The 18,637-nt window shown below is 41.8% G+C and overlaps 1 protein-coding gene across 4 annotated transcripts; it reads right to left on the bottom strand.

The window, feature by feature from the left end:
* Nucleotides 1–1,613: 1,613 nt before the first annotated feature.
* On the bottom strand, nucleotides 1,614–17,408 carry RGN (regucalcin). Of its 4 annotated transcripts, none has more exons than XM_043459530.1 (8): nucleotides 17,257–17,408; nucleotides 15,672–15,694; nucleotides 15,274–15,454; nucleotides 12,358–12,540; nucleotides 5,174–5,389; nucleotides 3,462–3,593; nucleotides 2,948–3,102; nucleotides 1,614–2,033 (listed from the first exon to the last, which is right to left on the bottom strand). In XM_043459530.1, exons 3-8 carry the CDS (start codon nucleotides 15,440–15,442, stop codon nucleotides 1,983–1,985), a joined length of 906 nt encoding a protein of 301 aa, XP_043315465.1. In that variant the 5' UTR covers nucleotides 15,443–15,454; nucleotides 15,672–15,694; nucleotides 17,257–17,408; the 3' UTR covers nucleotides 1,614–1,982. The 4 variants fall into 4 exon arrangements, with proteins under 4 accessions (XP_043315465.1, XP_043315466.1, XP_043315464.1 ...); XM_043459531.1 differs by having other exon boundaries at nucleotides 15,274–15,451; XM_043459529.1 differs by lacking the exon at nucleotides 15,672–15,694 and having other exon boundaries at nucleotides 15,274–15,451.
* Between the last annotated feature and the right edge of the window lie 1,229 nt (nucleotides 17,409–18,637).

The following is an 18,637-nucleotide window of genomic DNA, read 5'->3' as shown; positions in this document are numbered from 1 at the left end:
AGAATAGAAGAGGAGGGACTACTTTCTAACTTATTTTCTGTGGCTAGTATTATCTTGATATCAACACCAGACAAAGACAGTAGAAATAAAGAAAACTAGAGACAAATATTCCTGATGAACACAGATGCAAAAATCCTCAACAAAATTTTAGAAGGTTGAATTCAGTAATACATAAAAAGATTAATACACCACCATCCAGGGCAGGGTTTATCCCAGGAATAAAAATCTATCATAGCAATGTCTAAAAAAGAAAAGCCACATGATCATATCAACAAATGCAGAAAAAATTGATAAAAATCCACCCATAATAATAATAATAACTCTCAGCAAACTAAGCTAGTACAGAAATTCCTCAACCTGAGAAAGGCCATCTACAAAAATTACTACAGCTAACATCATATTTAATGAACAAAGATTCCATGCTTTTTTCCTAAGATTGGGAATAAGGCAATGATATCCACCCTTACTATTCTTATTCAAAATAATACCAGCAGCTGTAGTCAGTGCAATAAGGCAAGACAAAGAAGTTAATGTACATATTATAAAGGACAAAATAAGACTGCCTACTCACAGAAGACATGATTATATATTCAAAGAACCTCAGAAAACCTATAGAGATACTCAAGGAACTAATAAAGAACTAATAAGTGAGTTTAGTAAAGTCATCAGATGCAGGGTCTACCTAGAAACACCAATCATAATTCCATAAGTGAGCAATGAACAACTGGAAACAGAAAATTTAAATAATAATGATACTTATGATAGCTCCAGAAAATGAAATACTTGGATATAAATCTAACAAAACATGTGTAAGATTTGTATGCTGTAAACTACAAAATGCTGATGAAAGAAGTCAGACAAGATTAAATAATTGGAAAGACATGCCATGTTCATGGATTGGAAGAATCAAAATAGTAAAAATGCCATTTCTCTTCAAATTGTTCTACAGATTTAAAGCAATTTCAATTAAAATTGCTCCAGGATTTTTCTGTAGATATAGTCAAGCTGATTCTAAAATTTATATAGAAGGCCAAAGGAACTAAAAGAGCTAAAGCAATTTTGAAAAAAAAAGGAAGTTGAGAGATCACAGTATTCAATTTTAAGGCTAATTTATAGTGACAGAAATCAGATCAGTGGTTTCCTGGGGCTGGGGGCAGGCATACAGAAGGACCAAAGGAAAGACACAAAGGGACACAGGGAAGCTCTTGGGGTAGTGGATAGATTCATTATCTTACTTGAGGTGTTGGTTCCATGAATATATATATATATATATATATATATAAAATACACACACACACACATGTCAAACTTATCGAACTGTACACTTTAAATATGTAATATGTGTAGGTCAATTATAACTCACTAAAGCTAATTTTTTTTAAAGTGTTCTTTCCAAAGTGATACATTACTTTTACATCTACATCTAGGTGGCAGTTGGAACCATGCATTTTGCCAAAATGTTTGATTCTTATCCTCTAGCAATGTTTTAGTTTGTAAAATAACATATAGGAAGAGTAATATGAAGATAGGCTGGCTTTGCAGCATTTAAAACATTTTTTGCAGCATTTTTATATGATTATGATGAAAATAAAAAGGAACATAATCACAATAAGTCATTGCCAGACTACTATTTATTAGTGTTTTGAAGCTTTAGGTATAGCAAGTATGGAATGCAGAGTAAAGAACAGATACAGTCTCTTCCCTCTCCCCCAACTCTACCAGCAATTTGCAAAGAATCAGGAGGCTTCGTTGATAGTTAAACACATCTATATTTCTATAGTACCTTTGCAGAAGGCCTTATATTAGGTTATCAAGACCACCTGTCACCCCTTGTTAGAAATACTCTACCTTTTAAAAATTGTAAATAAAAATTTAATCCTGTTAATGTCATTGCTTCATGTTTTTGGTAACTAGATGGAAATTTCAGCTCCAGAATTTTCTAATTGTCTTCTACGTCTCCTCCACTAGGAAGAGGATGTCACTCATCCTGTGTAAGGATAGGGAGGGATTCCTTTGACTCCTAGGCCAGTTATCTGTTAAAAAAAGAAAAGAGAGAAACTCTGATACAAGGTAATTCACAAGTATTTTCCAAAAGCATTTTTATGATTCATGATAGTATATTTAGCCAACTATTATCCTTGTTTTATTTCCTATAATAAAAAAGAATTATTTGATTAAGTATTTTTGGTCCAACTAATTATTCACATGAGAGTAATTCAACTAGCAACCATTTACAACTAGGATTGAAAACTGAATTTATTACTATCTTCTTCCCATCTGTTTAGCAAGGGATTTCTACATTTCTTTTCAACTCAAGAGGTCTATAATTTTTACCAGTGTTTATTTCACTGCCAAAAAGTTAAGAACCTGAAAATATTCTTGTAACATCAAAGCAATCAACTAATCTTATCAGCGTGTTTTAAACACTGATTTTCCAAGCCTATTCTACTGGTTTATAGAATTTAGACAACACTACTGAAGCAAAAAATATTTTAAAGTACTGTCCAAAGTAAGCTAAACACATTGTCCTGGACTTCAGATAACTTAAGGTATGTGGTGGTGGTGATTTAGTCTCTAAGTTGTGTCCGATTCTGTTGACCCCATGGACTGCAGCCCGCCAGACTCCTCTGTCCGTGGGATTTCCTAGGCAAGAATACTGGAATAGGTTGCCATTTCCTTCTCCAGGGGATCTTCCCGACTCAGGGATCTAACAGGAATCTTGAACCCACGTCTCTTGCATTTCAGGCAGATTCTTTACCACTGAGCCACCAGAAAAGCCTAACTTAAGGTCTAGAAAATCTAAATAAAATGATTTTAAGTCTAGCACGATGAGCTTAAAATGCCAAGTAGAATTGTGTTTGGAAAGTATGAAAAAGCACTAATCACTGAGTTACTTAACTGAAGATCTCCCACCTCACCCTGAAAATATAAGAGATAGCCAGATCACCTTGAAAATTCCACCAGCCTCAGGTTGCTGCAGAAGACCCTTGGAGTCCAACCCATCCCGGGCACAGGTCACGTACATTTCAGAGTAATCCTTCCCTCCAAAGCAGCATGAGGTTGTTTTATCAACAGGCAACTTCACAGTTTGGAGTCTTTTCCCTAGATCACCAAATATTTCATTCAAAGTCTAGCTCTAGTAAATCTCCAACTACACAACCTTTTGGGACCCCTTGTGGAGCAATAGGAAAGTTCAAAGAAGATTTGAAGGTCAATTCTCCCAGGAGTTTCAGCTACCTTCCTTGACAATTTCTTTTGAGAAAAAAGATTTACCTTTACAGGTAAAGGAGTTCTGAACATAACATTTTGGGCTTTATCTTTGGCCTTTATTTCCAAAATCATCGAACTGAGACCTTTGAATATATTTCTCTATAACTTCATTAGTAAGGAAGCTTCTCTGGCCCCTAGTGTCTGGTGTTTTCTAGACATGGTGGGAATTTATCATTTTGCTGTGGGCCTACCTGTCTCAGGATCCAAACGGATCACTCTTCCTCCATTGTAACAGGCCACCCAGAGCTTCCCCTCAACATCAATACACATTCCATCTGGGATTTGTTCTTCTTTCTCCAGCTTGTAAACACTTCTGCGGTTGGCTATGGTGAAAAAGAAAACAAACCAAAACAACACCAAACCACACTCACACGTGTACACACACACACACACACACAAAACCACAGGTCACTCACTAGTGAGCATCAAACAATGAGCAATCAAGTTGATTATAAATACTGATTACTTCTGCTTATCCAGGGTCTGACAAGTGGGTGCCCCAGGCAGGATGATTCAGGAGGATTTCTAACTGTAAAAAAGTTTAGAAACATGAGTGGGCACCCCTCAATGAAGGATTTTTTACTGCAGGATTTGGGGTGGATTTGCTCCCTTCAGTCTGCATACAGACACAGATCTCTTAAGCTTTCAGAGGAGGAGAGAAAAAGGAAAACAGAATTCTTAATAAAATACCAAAAGACCTTTTTGAGGCTGACCTGAACTGAAGCCCTGCTCGTCCACCTCAGATACACTTCAGTCTATGGTTAAACCTTTGCCGTTTTACTTCCAAAATTGCCTGCTTTGTGGAATTTCCTGGCGGTCCAGTGGTTAGGACTCCATGCTCTCACTGCCAAGGGCCTGGGTCTGATTTGTGAATAGTTCTTGCACAAAAACTGGCAAGATGTATAGGATTTGTTTCTGCCCGATTAAATGCTCCAAAATCACCTTATTGAAACTAAATATTAGAAGGGTTCGTTTCTGAAAAGAGGGGGTATTTTGAAACCAGGTGGCTGGCCTTAAAGAAAACCATAATATATAAAATAAAACAAACATCAAAATTCATAGGAACTTTACACTATACAATCCAAGTCATTACAGTAATCAGATTGAGGTATAATGGAAGGAATGTTGAAACCATGTGTAAGTAAAATGGGTAAAAACAGTCATGAAATAGGGCACTACATATTTCAAAGCAAAACATTTATGCTGGAAATTTTCTGATTAAATCTGCATGAGACTCTTAGGATATTTTTCAAGTCATTTTTATGATTGGTTTTGCTCTTGTGGTCTGGCACCTTTCATGAAAGTTTCAAGCATGCCCTTTTAAATTCCTCCCTATAATTCCTTCCCTCCCAGCTTCCAACTATGGCTCATTTACAGCCCAGTGGTAGAGTTGAACAATCTGTAACTACCTTTTTTATTTTTCCATTTTGAATGGTTGTTAATTTGTCTTTGAGCATTTGCCTTTAGTTAACTAAAGTACAAATAAGAAATATCAACCTCAAACTCTGATTTTCTGTTCTTTTGTCCCATTCGGCTGTATATTATTTGACTTTAAACACTGGCCGGCAGAACAGGATCCGTTTTACAGTGAGCCTCTTTCTAGTGATGGTTGCAAGAAAGAAGATTGAGGACCGAGCCATCTTATGCTAACTGTGGCCATACTGAGTTGAGAGCTAAAGCCATGAGAACCATGGCTGAGACCCAGGGATTGAACCCAGGTCTCCTGCTGACAGCCATGGCTTGACTGGCAGCATAGTCAAGTCTGTGTAATCATTACTATATTGGAATTATAACATTGGGCAGTTCTCTGAAAAGTAAGGACCTTTTCAAATGGATTAAGGGAGCAGCAGCAGTCATATGCATATGAAAAAGATACCATGAAAAATAATGAAAAGGCACATACAGATCTTTCCCGTCTGCAGGTCATAGTCAAAGGCATCCACGGAGTAGGACAGGCTATCTATGTAATAGAAGATTTTGTGGTCCAGAGACCAATCCAAACCATTGGAGATGTCCACCTGGTCAAAGTACTTTTCCACATGGTGATCGGGAAAGAGGGAGTACAAGGACCCTTGGCGGCGCTCCAAAACTGCCGGAGCTGTTTCCTCAGCCATGGTACCTACAAAACCCAAAGAGCATGGAGCTCAGCCACACAGCATCCTGCCTGTGCACAGTGTCATCTTCTCTCACCAGGGCTCCTTCCCCATGATGAAATCAAGGAAATGATACAGTCCCAATCTGGGTCCTATGCTTTTTTTTTTTTTTTAATGGCAACTACCTTGCTTGCCATGCTAATTAAAACTACCTGGAGAGGTTCTAGTTCAAGACATCTGCACCAACTTCATTTTCTCCCACTGAGCAAACTCTAGTGTTAGTTGCTCAGTCATGTCCGACTCTTTGCGAACCCACGGACTGTAGCCCACCAGGCTCCTCCATCCATGGGATCTTCCAGGCAAGAATACTGGAGTGGGTTTCCATTTCCTCCTCTAGGGAATCTTCCCAACCCAGAGTCGAACCTGGGTCTCCTGCACTGTGGACAGACTCTTTACCATCTGAGCCACCAGGAAAGCCTTAAGCAAATTCTAAGACCTGGACAAAACACAAAGCGTAGCTTTTTGAGAACTCTGTGATGTGAGTCGGCTTAGAGAAGAATACAGAATTTGAAGTAGCACCTAACCAGTGGCGACTTCTCAAGTTCTCCATTTTATCCTCCAGTGAGCGACTAAACACAGCACAGCACATGTCCCAGCCTGAACCCAACCCAGCCTGAAATGTGGAAGTGAGCACTGTGGTGCAGGCAGAACGAGGTCCAAGAGAAACCTCCGAATCTGGCACAAGAAGCAGAAAACACCCCTGCGGCTCAGAGAGAGAGTGGAAGAAATCCCCTGCTTATATTCCACTCCCTTTTTTCCATTTTCTCATGCACCAGCCCCCAGGCAATTTTGCAGCTAGGGTAGCAAAGGCAGAGAGCCGTCAGCAACAGGAAACTACAGGAATCAAAGGTGCCATTCCTCTCCATTTAGTGAAGCTTCAGGGACAAAAGGGAAGCTCAAATGCTGTTGCTTTCATGTTCTCCTCTCTCTCTGCCTGCCACTTGGCCCTGGAGGCAGAATAATCATAGAAGTGGGTGGTTTCTGGCTGGAGGAATGAAAAGGAGAGCTCCAGGAAGCTGGAAAGTACTAGAAGCTAGTGAAGAGGGATGATGCTCAGGAATGCAATCTCATAAAGTTGTTTGTGATCTGCTTGTCCATGCATGTATCTGATTCTAATTAGCATACTAAAAGACTTGGAGAATGGAGCTAATGGATAGAACTCTAATTCTCAGACTGACCACTGAGGGGCACACTTAATGCCACCTAATAGAAAGCAGATTGGAACTGGTGGGTGCATGTGTGCTCAGTCACTTCAGTTGTGTCTGACTCATTGCAATCCTATGGACTGTAGCCCGCCAGGCTCCTCTGTCCATGGGATTCTCCAGGCAAGAATACCAGAGTGGGTTGCCATGCTTTCCTCCAAGGGGTTTGATTGATTTTCTCCTCCAAGGAATTGATGCTTTTGAACTGTGGTGCTGGAGAAGACTCTTGAGAGTCCCTTGGACTGCAGGGAGATCAAACCAGTCCATCCTAAAGGAAATCAGTCCTGAATATTCATTGGAAGGGCTGATGCTGAAGCTGAAACTCCAATACTTTGGCCACCTGATGTGAAGAATTGATTCATTGGAAAAGACCCTGATGCTGGGAAAGATTGAAGGCAGGAGGAGAAGGGGATGACAGAGGACAAGGTGGTTGGATGGCATGACTGACTCAATGGACATGAGTTTGAGCAAGCTCCGGGAGATGATGAAGGACAGGGAAGCCTGGAGTGCTGCAGTCCATGGGGTTGCAAAGAGTTGGACACAACTGAGTGACTGAACTATGAACTACCTCCAAGGGATCTTCCGAACCCAGGGATCAAACCCATGTCTCTTATGTCTCCTGCATTGGCAGGAGGGTTCTTTACCACTTGTGCCAACCTGGGAAGCCCTTTGAGAAGCTGAGTAAACCTCAACAAGATCAGTCCAAAGAAACTTATACTTAGATGCATTGTAATCAAATTTCCAAAAACTTAGGTTAAATAGAAATCCTTAAGATTAATAAAAGAAAAAATGACATACTATATATAGGAGAATAATGATTTCAATGACTGTTGATTTTTCATGAGAAACTGGAGGTCAGAAGGAAGTGATTCATATTTAATTTGTCAACCTAGGTAGGATTCTATATCAAGTGAAAATACCCTTGAAGAATAGAGGAGAAATAAAGACATTCTCATGTGAAGTAAAACTAAGAGAACTCATAGCCAGCAGACTTGCTCTAAAAGAATCACTAAAGGAAGTTCTTCAGATAGAAAGGAAATATTGAAAGAAAAAATACCAAAAAGAATATCAGAAATGAAGAAAGAGCTATAGAAATAGTAAATGTATGAGTAAATATAATATAAAGCAAAAATTACATTTTCTGATGGGATTTTTAATTTATGTATATAAAGACAACTATAACATAAATGGGTGATTATCAACTGAAGTGGTAAAATATTGGTTCTAGATAGACTGAAAAATTAACTATATATTTGCAACCCCTTCGGGAGCCCTTAAAAAATTACAGAGAAAGATATGATGAAAATCACAATAAATAAATTGAATTCTATAAAATACTCAAATAACCCAAAAGAAGGCAGGAAAAGGGAAACAGAATAACAAAGAAATACAGCAGGAAAGAAGAGAAAATAATAAAATGGTAGCTCTAAGTCAAAGCATGTGCTTGTGTACTTAGTTGCTCAGCCGTGTCTGACTCTTTTGTGACCCCATGGACTGTAGCCTGGCAGGCTCCTCTGTCCATGGGATTCTCCAGGCAAGAATACTGGAGTGGGTTGCCATTTCCAACTCCAGGGGATTTCCCCACCCAGGGATCAAACCTGCATCTCTTGCATCTCCAGCATCGGCAGGTGGGTTCTTTACCACTAGTGACACTTGGGAAGCCCAAGATATATACTATGCAAATATTAATTTCAAAAACTGCAGAGGCTATGTTAATATCAGATAAGATATACTTAGAGCAAACGAAGTTACCAGGGATAAATAGGAGTACTATATATTGTAAAAATGGTCACTTTACTAAGCCGACATAATAATCCTAAATGTTCACATGCTTAACAACAGAGCTTTAAAATACACAAAAGAAAAGCCAGAACTGAAGGGAGAAACAGACAAATCCATAAATCTGGCTGGAGATGTCAGCATCCCTTTCTCAATAATAGATCCATATAGATAGAAAATCAGCAAAGAAACAGAAGAACTGAACACCATCATCCAACTGGACCTAAGTGACATTTATAGAGAACACTCCATTAACTCAAGTGCCCATGGACAATTCACTTAGATTTGAGTGTGATCTCAGGGGACAGAGTAGAATTTCACATAATGTAGAAATTGGAAAGCTCATTTACTGTGACATACTCCGTCTGAAAGAAGAGTGACTTAGAGCAAAATGGACTGGAACTGGGAAGCCTGAATAGGAAGCTGGACAGGGTAGATCCTTCCTCCCTATTTTCTTGCTATAAGACGGTTGGGCTTGTTTCATTACTATTCCACTGTGCCCCCTCCCCAACTCATCTCTTTCCCCCACTACCTGCCTCACAGAAAGAAATGTCTGGGACATGAAAGTGAATCCCCCACTGCTTGGAAAGGGCTTTTCTTTAGTGAGGAAGAACAACCTGGAGCCCTGGTTTATGCATCACTGTCTAGTAGTGAGCCCCGACAGGTGAGAACATGGGTGTTGGGAAACCTTCAGGGTACTACCCACCACTAAGAGACCCCATCCAGATTATCAGACAATCTCACCCTTTTCTGGGCCAGGGACAGCTCTCAACACCTGCCAAAAGCTATGAAAACTCTGTAGTAAAAGTTTCTCTGATGTTACTGACAGATGCACATGACCAGTGTATATACTCACACTGATGCCTACAAATTTATGGGGTCTCCAGAGGGCAAAGGTTAAGAACTGGGCACTGGGGACTTCAGGCTAAGAAATCAGGCCTCTGAGGACATTATAATTTTGTCTCACCAAGTGCCACAGAGCTGTACACTTCTAGCCAAGAGGGAGAGAGAAAATCAATTTCAACAGGAGGCAGGGTATCTGATCATATTTCTTCATCCCACAGAAATTACTGGCAGAAGGGCTTCCAGTGGATTCTCAGCTTTAATCTTTCAACCTGTCTTGGACTAAATCTGTGGTTGTATAAAGTCCAGGTGGATGGGAAACTATTCACACCACCTGCTCAGATCTTACCTACCTTCAATGTTGAAAGTGAATGGAGCCAGGATAGCATGGCTGATGATGTGAGGGGCTGAGTGGGGAGTGGAAACAGCAGGCATTTGGCCAATTAGCCAATTAGCAATTAGCCAATCAACTTTGGCTAATTATTGGGCTTCCCTAGTAGCTTAGACATAAAGAATCTGCCTGCAATGCAGGAGACCTGGGTTCAATCCCTAGGTTGGGAAGATCTCCTGGAAGAGGAAATAGCTACCCACTCTAGTATTCTTTCCTGGAGAATCCCATGGATGGAGGAGCCTAGTGGGCTACAGTTCATGGGTTCGCAAGGAGTCGGACACAATTGAGCACCTAACACTTGGCTAACTATAGGGTTGTTATGCTGGGATGAAAATGAGAACTAAATATGAAATGCATTATTAATTTCAACATAGACTTAAAATTCATTTTAAGCTGTGTATAAGTCATTCTGCAGCCATCCTCTTAAAGATGGCTTCAAGCAAAAATCATCAAATAATGTAAAACCTAAGGGAGAAATTTTGATGAGGACCAGGATATTTGCTTGGACTTAAAGTGTCTGCTCATGTTGTAGCCAGTCTCTAGGATGGCCCTTAATGATCCCTGCCACCAAGTATTCACACCCTTGTCTAGTCCCCTCCATAATTATGTGGCCAATGGTACCTGGCAGAAGTGATGCTATGTTATTTATATATGAGATTGCTTATAATAGGACTGTAGCTTCCATCTTGGGTGTTTTCTCTCTTTCTCTCTCTCCCTCCCTCCCTCCCTCTCATCACCGGATCTAGGGAAGCCAGGTCCTGGGCATTCCTATGGAGATGCCCATGTAGTAAGAAACTGAAACCTCTTGCCAACTGCCATGTGAGTGAGCTTTGAAGCAGATCCTCCAGACCCCTTCAGAGACTCTAGCCTCCTCCAAGGCTACAGCCCCAAACAACAACTTGACTGCAATTTCATGACATAGCCTTGAACCATTCAGCTAAGCCAGACTCAGGTTTTGACCTTCAGAAGATAATAGATGTTTGTTATTTTAATTACTAAATTTCAGGGTAATTTGTTACACAGTAATATATCACTAACAAACCCCACAAGCTGCTTATAATTCTCAATTAAACATAGTAACTATGCAGTAGAGAAATCTAATACCTCAACTGGGTGATCAAAACTAATATCACTGATGGGGGACAGATGGTACCCAGATGGGAACCCTGAGAAGGACAGAACTGTGCAATGATTCTAGCCATGAATGTATATATAGCATCAATCTAATCACAAGGAAGTATTAAACAAATGCAACAATACGAGGAATGTTCTATCAAAAAGAGGAGAGTTGGGTAGGACTGTAGTCTTCAAAAATGGCAATGTCATAAAAAACAAAGAAAGGCTATGTTCTGTTCTAGATGAAAAAAGATGATAGAGAAATGACAACTAAATGCAGTACATAATCCTAGACTGGATTCTGTACTAGAAGGAAAAATACTACTATTAAAAACATTTTTATATAAAATGTTTATATAAACTATATAAATAGATTATATATTTAAATATATAAAATATATAAATTTAATGATATAGTATACATTTTATATAATATATTATATATTTAATAATAAACTATATTATATTTAAATAATATATATGTAAAAAGGCTGGTGAATTGACAGAACTGGAATGTAGGCAGTGCATCAGATAAAATTGTTGTATAATGTTAAACTTCTTTTTTTTAAAACTTCTTTGAATTGATTACTGTATTGTGGTTATGTAAGAATATGTCATTTTTTCTTGGGAAATTCACAGGGAAGTATTTTAGCAGTAAAGATACATGATATATACAACTTACTTTCAAATGATCCTGGAGAAAAATGTTTATATGTACTAAGAACAGACAGAACAAAATGCTGATAATAGGTGAGTCTAGGTAAAGGCTATGGGAGAAGGCAATGGCACCCCACTGCAGTACTCTTGCCTGGAAAATCCCATGTACGGAGGAGCCTGGTAGGCTGCAGTCCACGGGGTTGCTAAGAGTCGGAGACAACCGAGCGACTTCACTTTCACTTTTCACTTGCATGCATTGGAGAAGGAAATGGCAACCCACTCCAGCGGTCTTGCCTTGAGAATCCCAGGGAAGGGGGAGCCTGGTGGGCTGCTGCCTATGGGGTCGCACACAGTCGGACCCGACTGAAGTGACTTAGCTGCAGCAGCAGCAGGTAAAGGCTATACGGGTGTTGTTTGTACTGTTCTTACTTTTTTTCCCTATAAGTTTGAAATTATTTCCAATTTAAAAAGCAATCACAATATAACCTTGTCTTAAAACTTATTTAAACTACAAAAATACCATACAAATTTTAGTCTGCCTCAGGCAGCAATTGAAAGGAGTATCTATGAAGTTTTTCTCATGGGATTTTTTTTTTTTTGGATACAAGTGACTGAAGTAATAAGAAAAGAAAAACCCAAGACCCATTATGGATACTTCTTTTACCACTGCAGCTGTGAGACTTTTATAAGTCATATTCTTCTGTTTTTTTTTTTAAATCACTCAGTCGTCTGACTCTTTGCTACCCCATGGACTGTAACCCACCAGTCTCTTTTGTCCCAGGCAAGAATACTGGAGTGGGTTGCCACGCCCTCCTCCAGGAGATCTTCTCAACCCAGGGATCGAACCTTCATCTCTTGCATCTCCTGCTTTGGCGAGGGTTCTTTACTACTGAGCCACCTGGGAAGCTCCAAATCTCAGTAAGCAGGTGCTAAAAATAAACCATACCGGCAAAGTATCTCCCAGCGGGATCCACCTTCCCGTCATTGAATCGATTGTTTTTCTTCTCTTTATCTACTGTGGCCAAGACAACTGTTGACTGATCTTCCCAGTTCAAAGCACAGAACTTTGTTCCAACTGTGGCAACATAGCCTCCCAACTGGCGAAGGGCCACAGAGCTGACAGGGGCATCTGCAGAGGCAAAAGCAGCAGTCAGAAGGTAGCCAGCAGTCACACTGCAGCCATCACGCTACCCAGAAAATCTAGGTGTGTGCAGCTCTTTGACAACAGGAGTGCTCCCTCCTTTCTGTTGAACAGTGCAGGCTACATAACAGAGTATATTCATTGAGCTTGAACTCTGTGTGCTGTTCTGGGCAACAGGGATGGAAAGATGGATGAAACCCAGCTAGTGGGCGAAGCAGAGAAGTCAAACCACAGCAGTCACCATACACTGGGGCAGGCACCAAAGCAAGTTCAGAGGAGAGGTTTCTAAGGATGTGTGTGTGTGTGTGTGTGTGTGTGTGTGTGTGTGTGTGTGTACCAGGACAGTTGACACAGAAGAAGTGATACTCAATTTGTCTGATCTTCAGGAAATTCAGAGACAAAAATTGTGTTTTGTTCTAGCAACAGGGTTTTGTGCCATCTCTCTCTCCAAAAAAGGGCTTGTCTTGTTTTTCTTTTTAATTAGGACTTATCTTTTTTTTAAGGGACATATTTTGTATACTTTTAATTGAAAAAAATTTTTTCAAATCCTTTTTGGTAATATGCATAGTGAAAAAGAAAAGAAAAGTAGATGCAGTGATTTAAAAATCACATTGTCCTTATAGTACTCTATTTTGTATATTTAAATTTTAGGTTTCCTGGGTTTAATATTTTTCCATTGAAAAATTTTTTAAGTGGATAGATTGACTACTGTGGTGACTGCTCAAGGGAAACAAATTGACAGAATTTATGGTATAAACATTTCACAAGCAGCTATTCTGTACAAGACAATGCTTGGGAGCAGCTGGGTGTTTGGGAACGGCTCTTAGCTAAAAGCCCGGCAAAGAAGTGGATTCCAGCCGTGAATTGTCCCAGGGAATGTGTGTGCGTGTGCTCAGTGATGTTTGACTCTTTGTGACCCCATGGACTGTAGCCCGCCAGGCTCCTCTGTGCACGGGATTCTCCAGGAAAGAATACTGGACTGGTTTGCCATTTCCTCCGCCAGGGGATCTTCCCAACCCAGGGATCGAACCTGTGCCTCTTACATCTTCTGCATTGGCAGGCGGATTCTTTACCACCTGGTGGCGCTAGCTGATTCTTTACCATCTGGTGGTGCTAGCGGATTCTTTACCACCTGGTGGCGCTAGTGGTAAAGAATCTGCCTGCTAAAGCAGGAGATGCAAGAGACTCGGGTTTGGTCCGTATGTTGGGAAGATCCCCTGGAAAAAGAAATGGCAAGTCACTCCAGTATTCTTGCCTGGAGAATCCCATGGTCAGAGGAACCAGGCGGGCTACAGTCCATGGGGTCACCAAGAGTCGGGCACGACTGAGCACTCGCACACACATTCCACCTGGGAACACTCCCAGGGAATGTGCAGAACACAATTAGGAGTGTCACATCCTCATCAGGGATCCCAACCTGTGGCCTGTGCTGTATTCTGTGCTTAGTCGCTCAGTCTGCTCCGTCCCAACCCAGGAATCGAACCGGGGTCTCCCGCATTGCAGGCAGATTCTTTTATCAGTTGAGCTACCCGGTTAGCTTTTCAGCCCTTTGGAGGGTTTGGGTTTTTGTCTTTGTTTTGCAGATTAGGGGTAGGAATATATCCCTGGGCTTCTCTGATAGCTCAGTTGTTAAAAAACAACCCGCCTGCAATGCAGGAGACCTTGGTTCAATTCGTGGGTCGGGAAGATCCGCTGGAGAAGGGATAGGCTACCCACTCCAGGATTCTTGGGCTTCCCTGTGGCTCAGTTGGTAAAGAATCCACCTGTAATGCAGGAGACCTGGGTTTGATCCCTGGGTTGGGGAGATCCCTGGAGAAGGGAAAGGCTACCCTCTCAAATATTCTGGCCTGGAGAATTCATGGGTTTGCAAAGAGTCAGATAGGACTGAGTGACTTTCACAATTCACATATATCCCTAATATGTGCACCCTAGGAAAGGGAGACTAGAGAAGGTCGTGGGTCCCTCCTCCCACTCTGATCATAGCAGGTCATAGTCATTTTTGCCTTTAGCCACAGTCATGTCCCTGAGTGTATTAAAAGCTGTTCCCTCTCATTAAAAAGAAAAAGTCCCCAGTTCTGAATTGAGAGAGTGTCCTAAGGTCACAGGACCCTGGTATCTCTTTCCCACCAGCACAATAAGGAAAAGAAACTTCTTTATCACTACTGAAGCCCATACCCTTGGGCCATAGAAGGTGATAAATCCCTCCTTGGGAAATCACAGGGCCATTAACAGGCACTTGAAACTCTCTTGTGAATCCCATTTAGAACAACAAACAGAAAGTCCCGGTTTATGCTTTCTAAGTCCAAAAGCTCTTCTTTGCACATTCAAAGAGAGGATAAATCTGTTGTTTATTTATTTGTTTGCAAACTAAGGCTTTGGACTGACCCAAGGTAGATAACCTTTGCTGTGCCACAAACTGGGTCTCCAACTTTTAATGCAGGTGTCTGAAGGTATTAAGGAAAGATCCTACTTTCTTGGCCTGGTGACTCACTATCCCAAACAAGATAGGGAATGTGGCACAGCACCCGCAGGGGAAGAAGAAAGTATTGACTATCCAGATTTTACTCTTGGGTCAAAGTGGGGGATCCAAAAAGGAAGAAAATACAATAGTTTTAAAGCATAAGCTTTAACAATCAAGTCCCGGAGGAAAACCAGGTGACTGCCCCTCCCCAGGGAAGAAATGGCTGTCTTGGCAGATCCAGGACCATCCTTCATCCTTACCCATGGTCACTCGCTGCACTTGCTTGCTGAGAGAATCCCACCGGCAAACCTTTTTGGCAGGAATATCTACAAAGAGCAGAGAGTTGGACGCCTCCTCCCATACTGGAGACTCACCGCAGTGGCAGTTCTCCCGCAAAACACACTCAATCTTAATGGAAGACATTGTCATGGGGGAGACCTACTGAAGGCAACAGAGATATGTCATCGCATAGAGCAAATTCAGCAAAACACCTGACTTAAGACCCTGGTAAGATCCCGATAGAGGCTGTTTTTAAAATCGGAACTGGAAAGGCTGGACACACTTTCTCCAGGTAAGAACAAAATACGCAATGCGGCAGGAGGAGATGCATAAAAAAGAAAAAAGAAGCCATAACACAGGACATCTTCAATCAACTTACCAGTGTTTTTTTCTTCAAGGTTTCTGTAAAAAAAGAAAACAAAAACAACACTCCAACATCCACACCTTGGCTCTAGCTGACCCCCAGAGAGAGCTGGCTGGTTGGACAAGGCAAGGCTGCTTTTATGCCAGCACCCAAGCCTCCAAAGCTGGTCAGGGGGCGGACAGTTCCCTCATTGGGCGTCTGCAGGTCACCTTCTTCTCTGCCCTTCAGATCCGCCCATGGTGTTGATTGCCTTCTCTCACTGCCCAAAGGCCAATCTTCCTTCTCTGCATTTTTAGAAATGCGCTAAATACACTAAATTAGAACTAACATCCATTTTCTTTTTTAAAATTGAAGTATAGTTGACTTACAATGTTGTGTTAATTACTGCTGTACATAAAAGTGATTCAGTTATACATATATATGTACATTCTTTTTTTAATATATTATTTTCCATTATGGTTAATCTTAGGATATTGAATACAGTTCTCTGTGCTGTACAGTAGGGCCTTGTCTATCTATTCTATATATAAAAACTTACATCTGCTAACCCCAATGTCCCACTTCATCCCTCCCCCAAACCCTCGGTAACCACCAGTCTTTTCTCTATAACATTCATTTTCAAATTCAGACACCGGGAAAGGGGGAGAAAAGGACCTCTCTAGGGTACCCTTGTAGGAAATGACAGGTCCTCAGCTATTCCTTGCTACCTAGGAAGGCACCCTGCCAGTTTGGCAAGGATTCTTGAGCTCCACAGGCAGGAACATTCTATGCTGGGACTTTTAGGCCAGAGGCTGTGACTGGTGAACTGGTAGAAGAAAAAGAAAAATTACCAGAAAAGAAAAAAATCCTTACTTAAGCAACTCATGTGGGAGAGGAAAGACAGACAAATTTCCAGAGACTTCTCTCTTTCCCAAACTCTGTTCTAATGATAATCAAAATTGCCTGCATCTTTATCCTTTTTCCTGACAGCTATCTGATTTGAAGTCAGTGGTTCCACACACAGATGGGCAAATTAATGACAGGGGGGAAAAAAGAAAAGTAATCTTTGGTTTAATATTTCCTTCGATAAACAGTTTTTTTTTTTAAAAAGAAATATACAGCTCAAATCATCCTCACATACAGCCTGCCAGCACTGTAGCATCTCACTGGTTGTTCAAAATTGGCAGAGGTTCCAAAGGCCTTCCTGCTATCAATTTGAGATAAGGCCCAAGATCAGACGCGGGAATTTTGCAATTGCAACTTTGAGCCCCACGCTCCGTGACGCAAGCTGGGTGAAGGTTCTGCCAATGACCCCTTTCCGCGCGGGCTTCGGAGAGCAGGGCGTGAGAGGAGGCCATGGCCGTGAATGGGTGGCCCGCCCGGCGGGGACACGACGTCATATGGCCGCGTCCTCGCGTGACCGCGGGACGCTGAAGGTCGTGCCTGCCTAGTCCCCAGCCCCCGTTGGCCCCATGGGGCGCGCGCGGGGCGCGGGTCCGCGGGGTGGCAGAGGCGATCGGTCTTCTTCCGGCCGCGCGGGTTTGTGGGTGGGGGTGGCTGTCGCCAGATGGCCCCGCTCCAGGGAGGGGACCTGGAGGCCGGCCCGACTCGGAGAACTCACCAGGCTGATGACTAGCAGGAGGCTGGAGGTCAGGTGGACAGCCGCCCGGACGGAGCTGCGGGTGGGGGTGGGGATCGGCTCCCTCCACGCCGTCCTCTACTCTTCCGCTGCAAGAATCTGGCAGAGCCACCCGGGGCAGGGAGGTGGGGCAGAGGCTTGGGGCCCAGTGAACCCAAGCTTTGGAGTTTGGACGGATAGCTAAAGGTTATCTGACTTAACAGAGAAAAGTTATTGAAATGCCTCGATGAGAGATTGGGTCGAGGGTCTGATTAAACACAAACAGGTTCAAAAGGAAAGTTCAAAGCGGTTAAACAAATCTTCAGTTTTCCTAGTGGAAAAGAGTTGGCAGGCTGGAGGCCAACTCTTGCAAAACGTTTTTTTTGTTGTTGTTTTTTTTTTTATGGTTGAGGAAGAGGAGAGGCTTTAGTTGATGTGAAGTGAAATAAGCCAGACAGAGAAAGACAGATACTGTGGGATCTCACTTATAGATGGAATCTAAAAAATACAACAAACTAGAAACGAAGCAGACTTAGATATAGAGAACAAGCTAGTGGTTATCAGTGAGGAGAGGGAAGGGGAATGGGGTAAGAGACAGGGGTAGGGGATAAAGAGGCATAAACTATTATACTATATATATGTATAATATACTATGTATAAAATAAATAAGATACAAAAATATTGTACAGCACAGAATATAGCCAATATTTTATAATAGCTATAAGTGGAATATAACCTTTTAAAAATTGTGAATCATTGTGCTGTACACCTCTCCAGATGTTGAGGTTCTCTTGTGTCTTCTTCCTATCCAGCGTCTTCCTCTAACTCCTCACTGCTGATGACTCCCCCAAATATATCTCAGCTCAGATGCCTCCCCTAAACTACAGTCCTGTATCTCAAACCCTCTACTTAACAGCACCATTGAGCTGTCCAAAATCAAGCCCTTCCTCTGCACAAACTTCCTGGGAACTCTCTCTTGGTGACTGGGACCATGGTCCAATCAATGGTCTGTCTAAGAAACTCGGACACCTCACTAGACCTTGCTTGTTCCCTACCTCAAGTCCAGTTAGTCACCAGGTCATAAATATTGTCCCTTCCGTGTCCTTCTAATTATGTTGGCACTGCCCTAGTTCATTCAGGCCTTCCCCACTTTTTGCCCAAATTGTTATCTTCTTGGAGATCCCGTCTCACACCTTTGGATCTGCTGCCAAGATGGCCTGCTAGACTGTGAGTCCAGTAGGGTATGGGAGCATCTTATTCACTCTCACCTCCCCAGTTCCCACCACAGTGCTGACACATAGAACTTTTCAACTACATGCTTTTATTTTTTTTGGTAAGGAAGGGGTAACTGTATTTTGACAAGTTGCAGTCTTACAAAATAGTT

Source organism: Cervus canadensis, chromosome X (genome assembly GCF_019320065.1).
Source record: "Cervus canadensis isolate Bull #8, Minnesota chromosome X, ASM1932006v1, whole genome shotgun sequence".
Taxonomy (NCBI): Eukaryota; Metazoa; Chordata; class Mammalia; order Artiodactyla; family Cervidae; genus Cervus; species Cervus canadensis.
The sequence above is the reverse complement of the archived record's forward strand: the minus strand, read 5'-3'. Positions and strand labels throughout refer to the sequence as shown.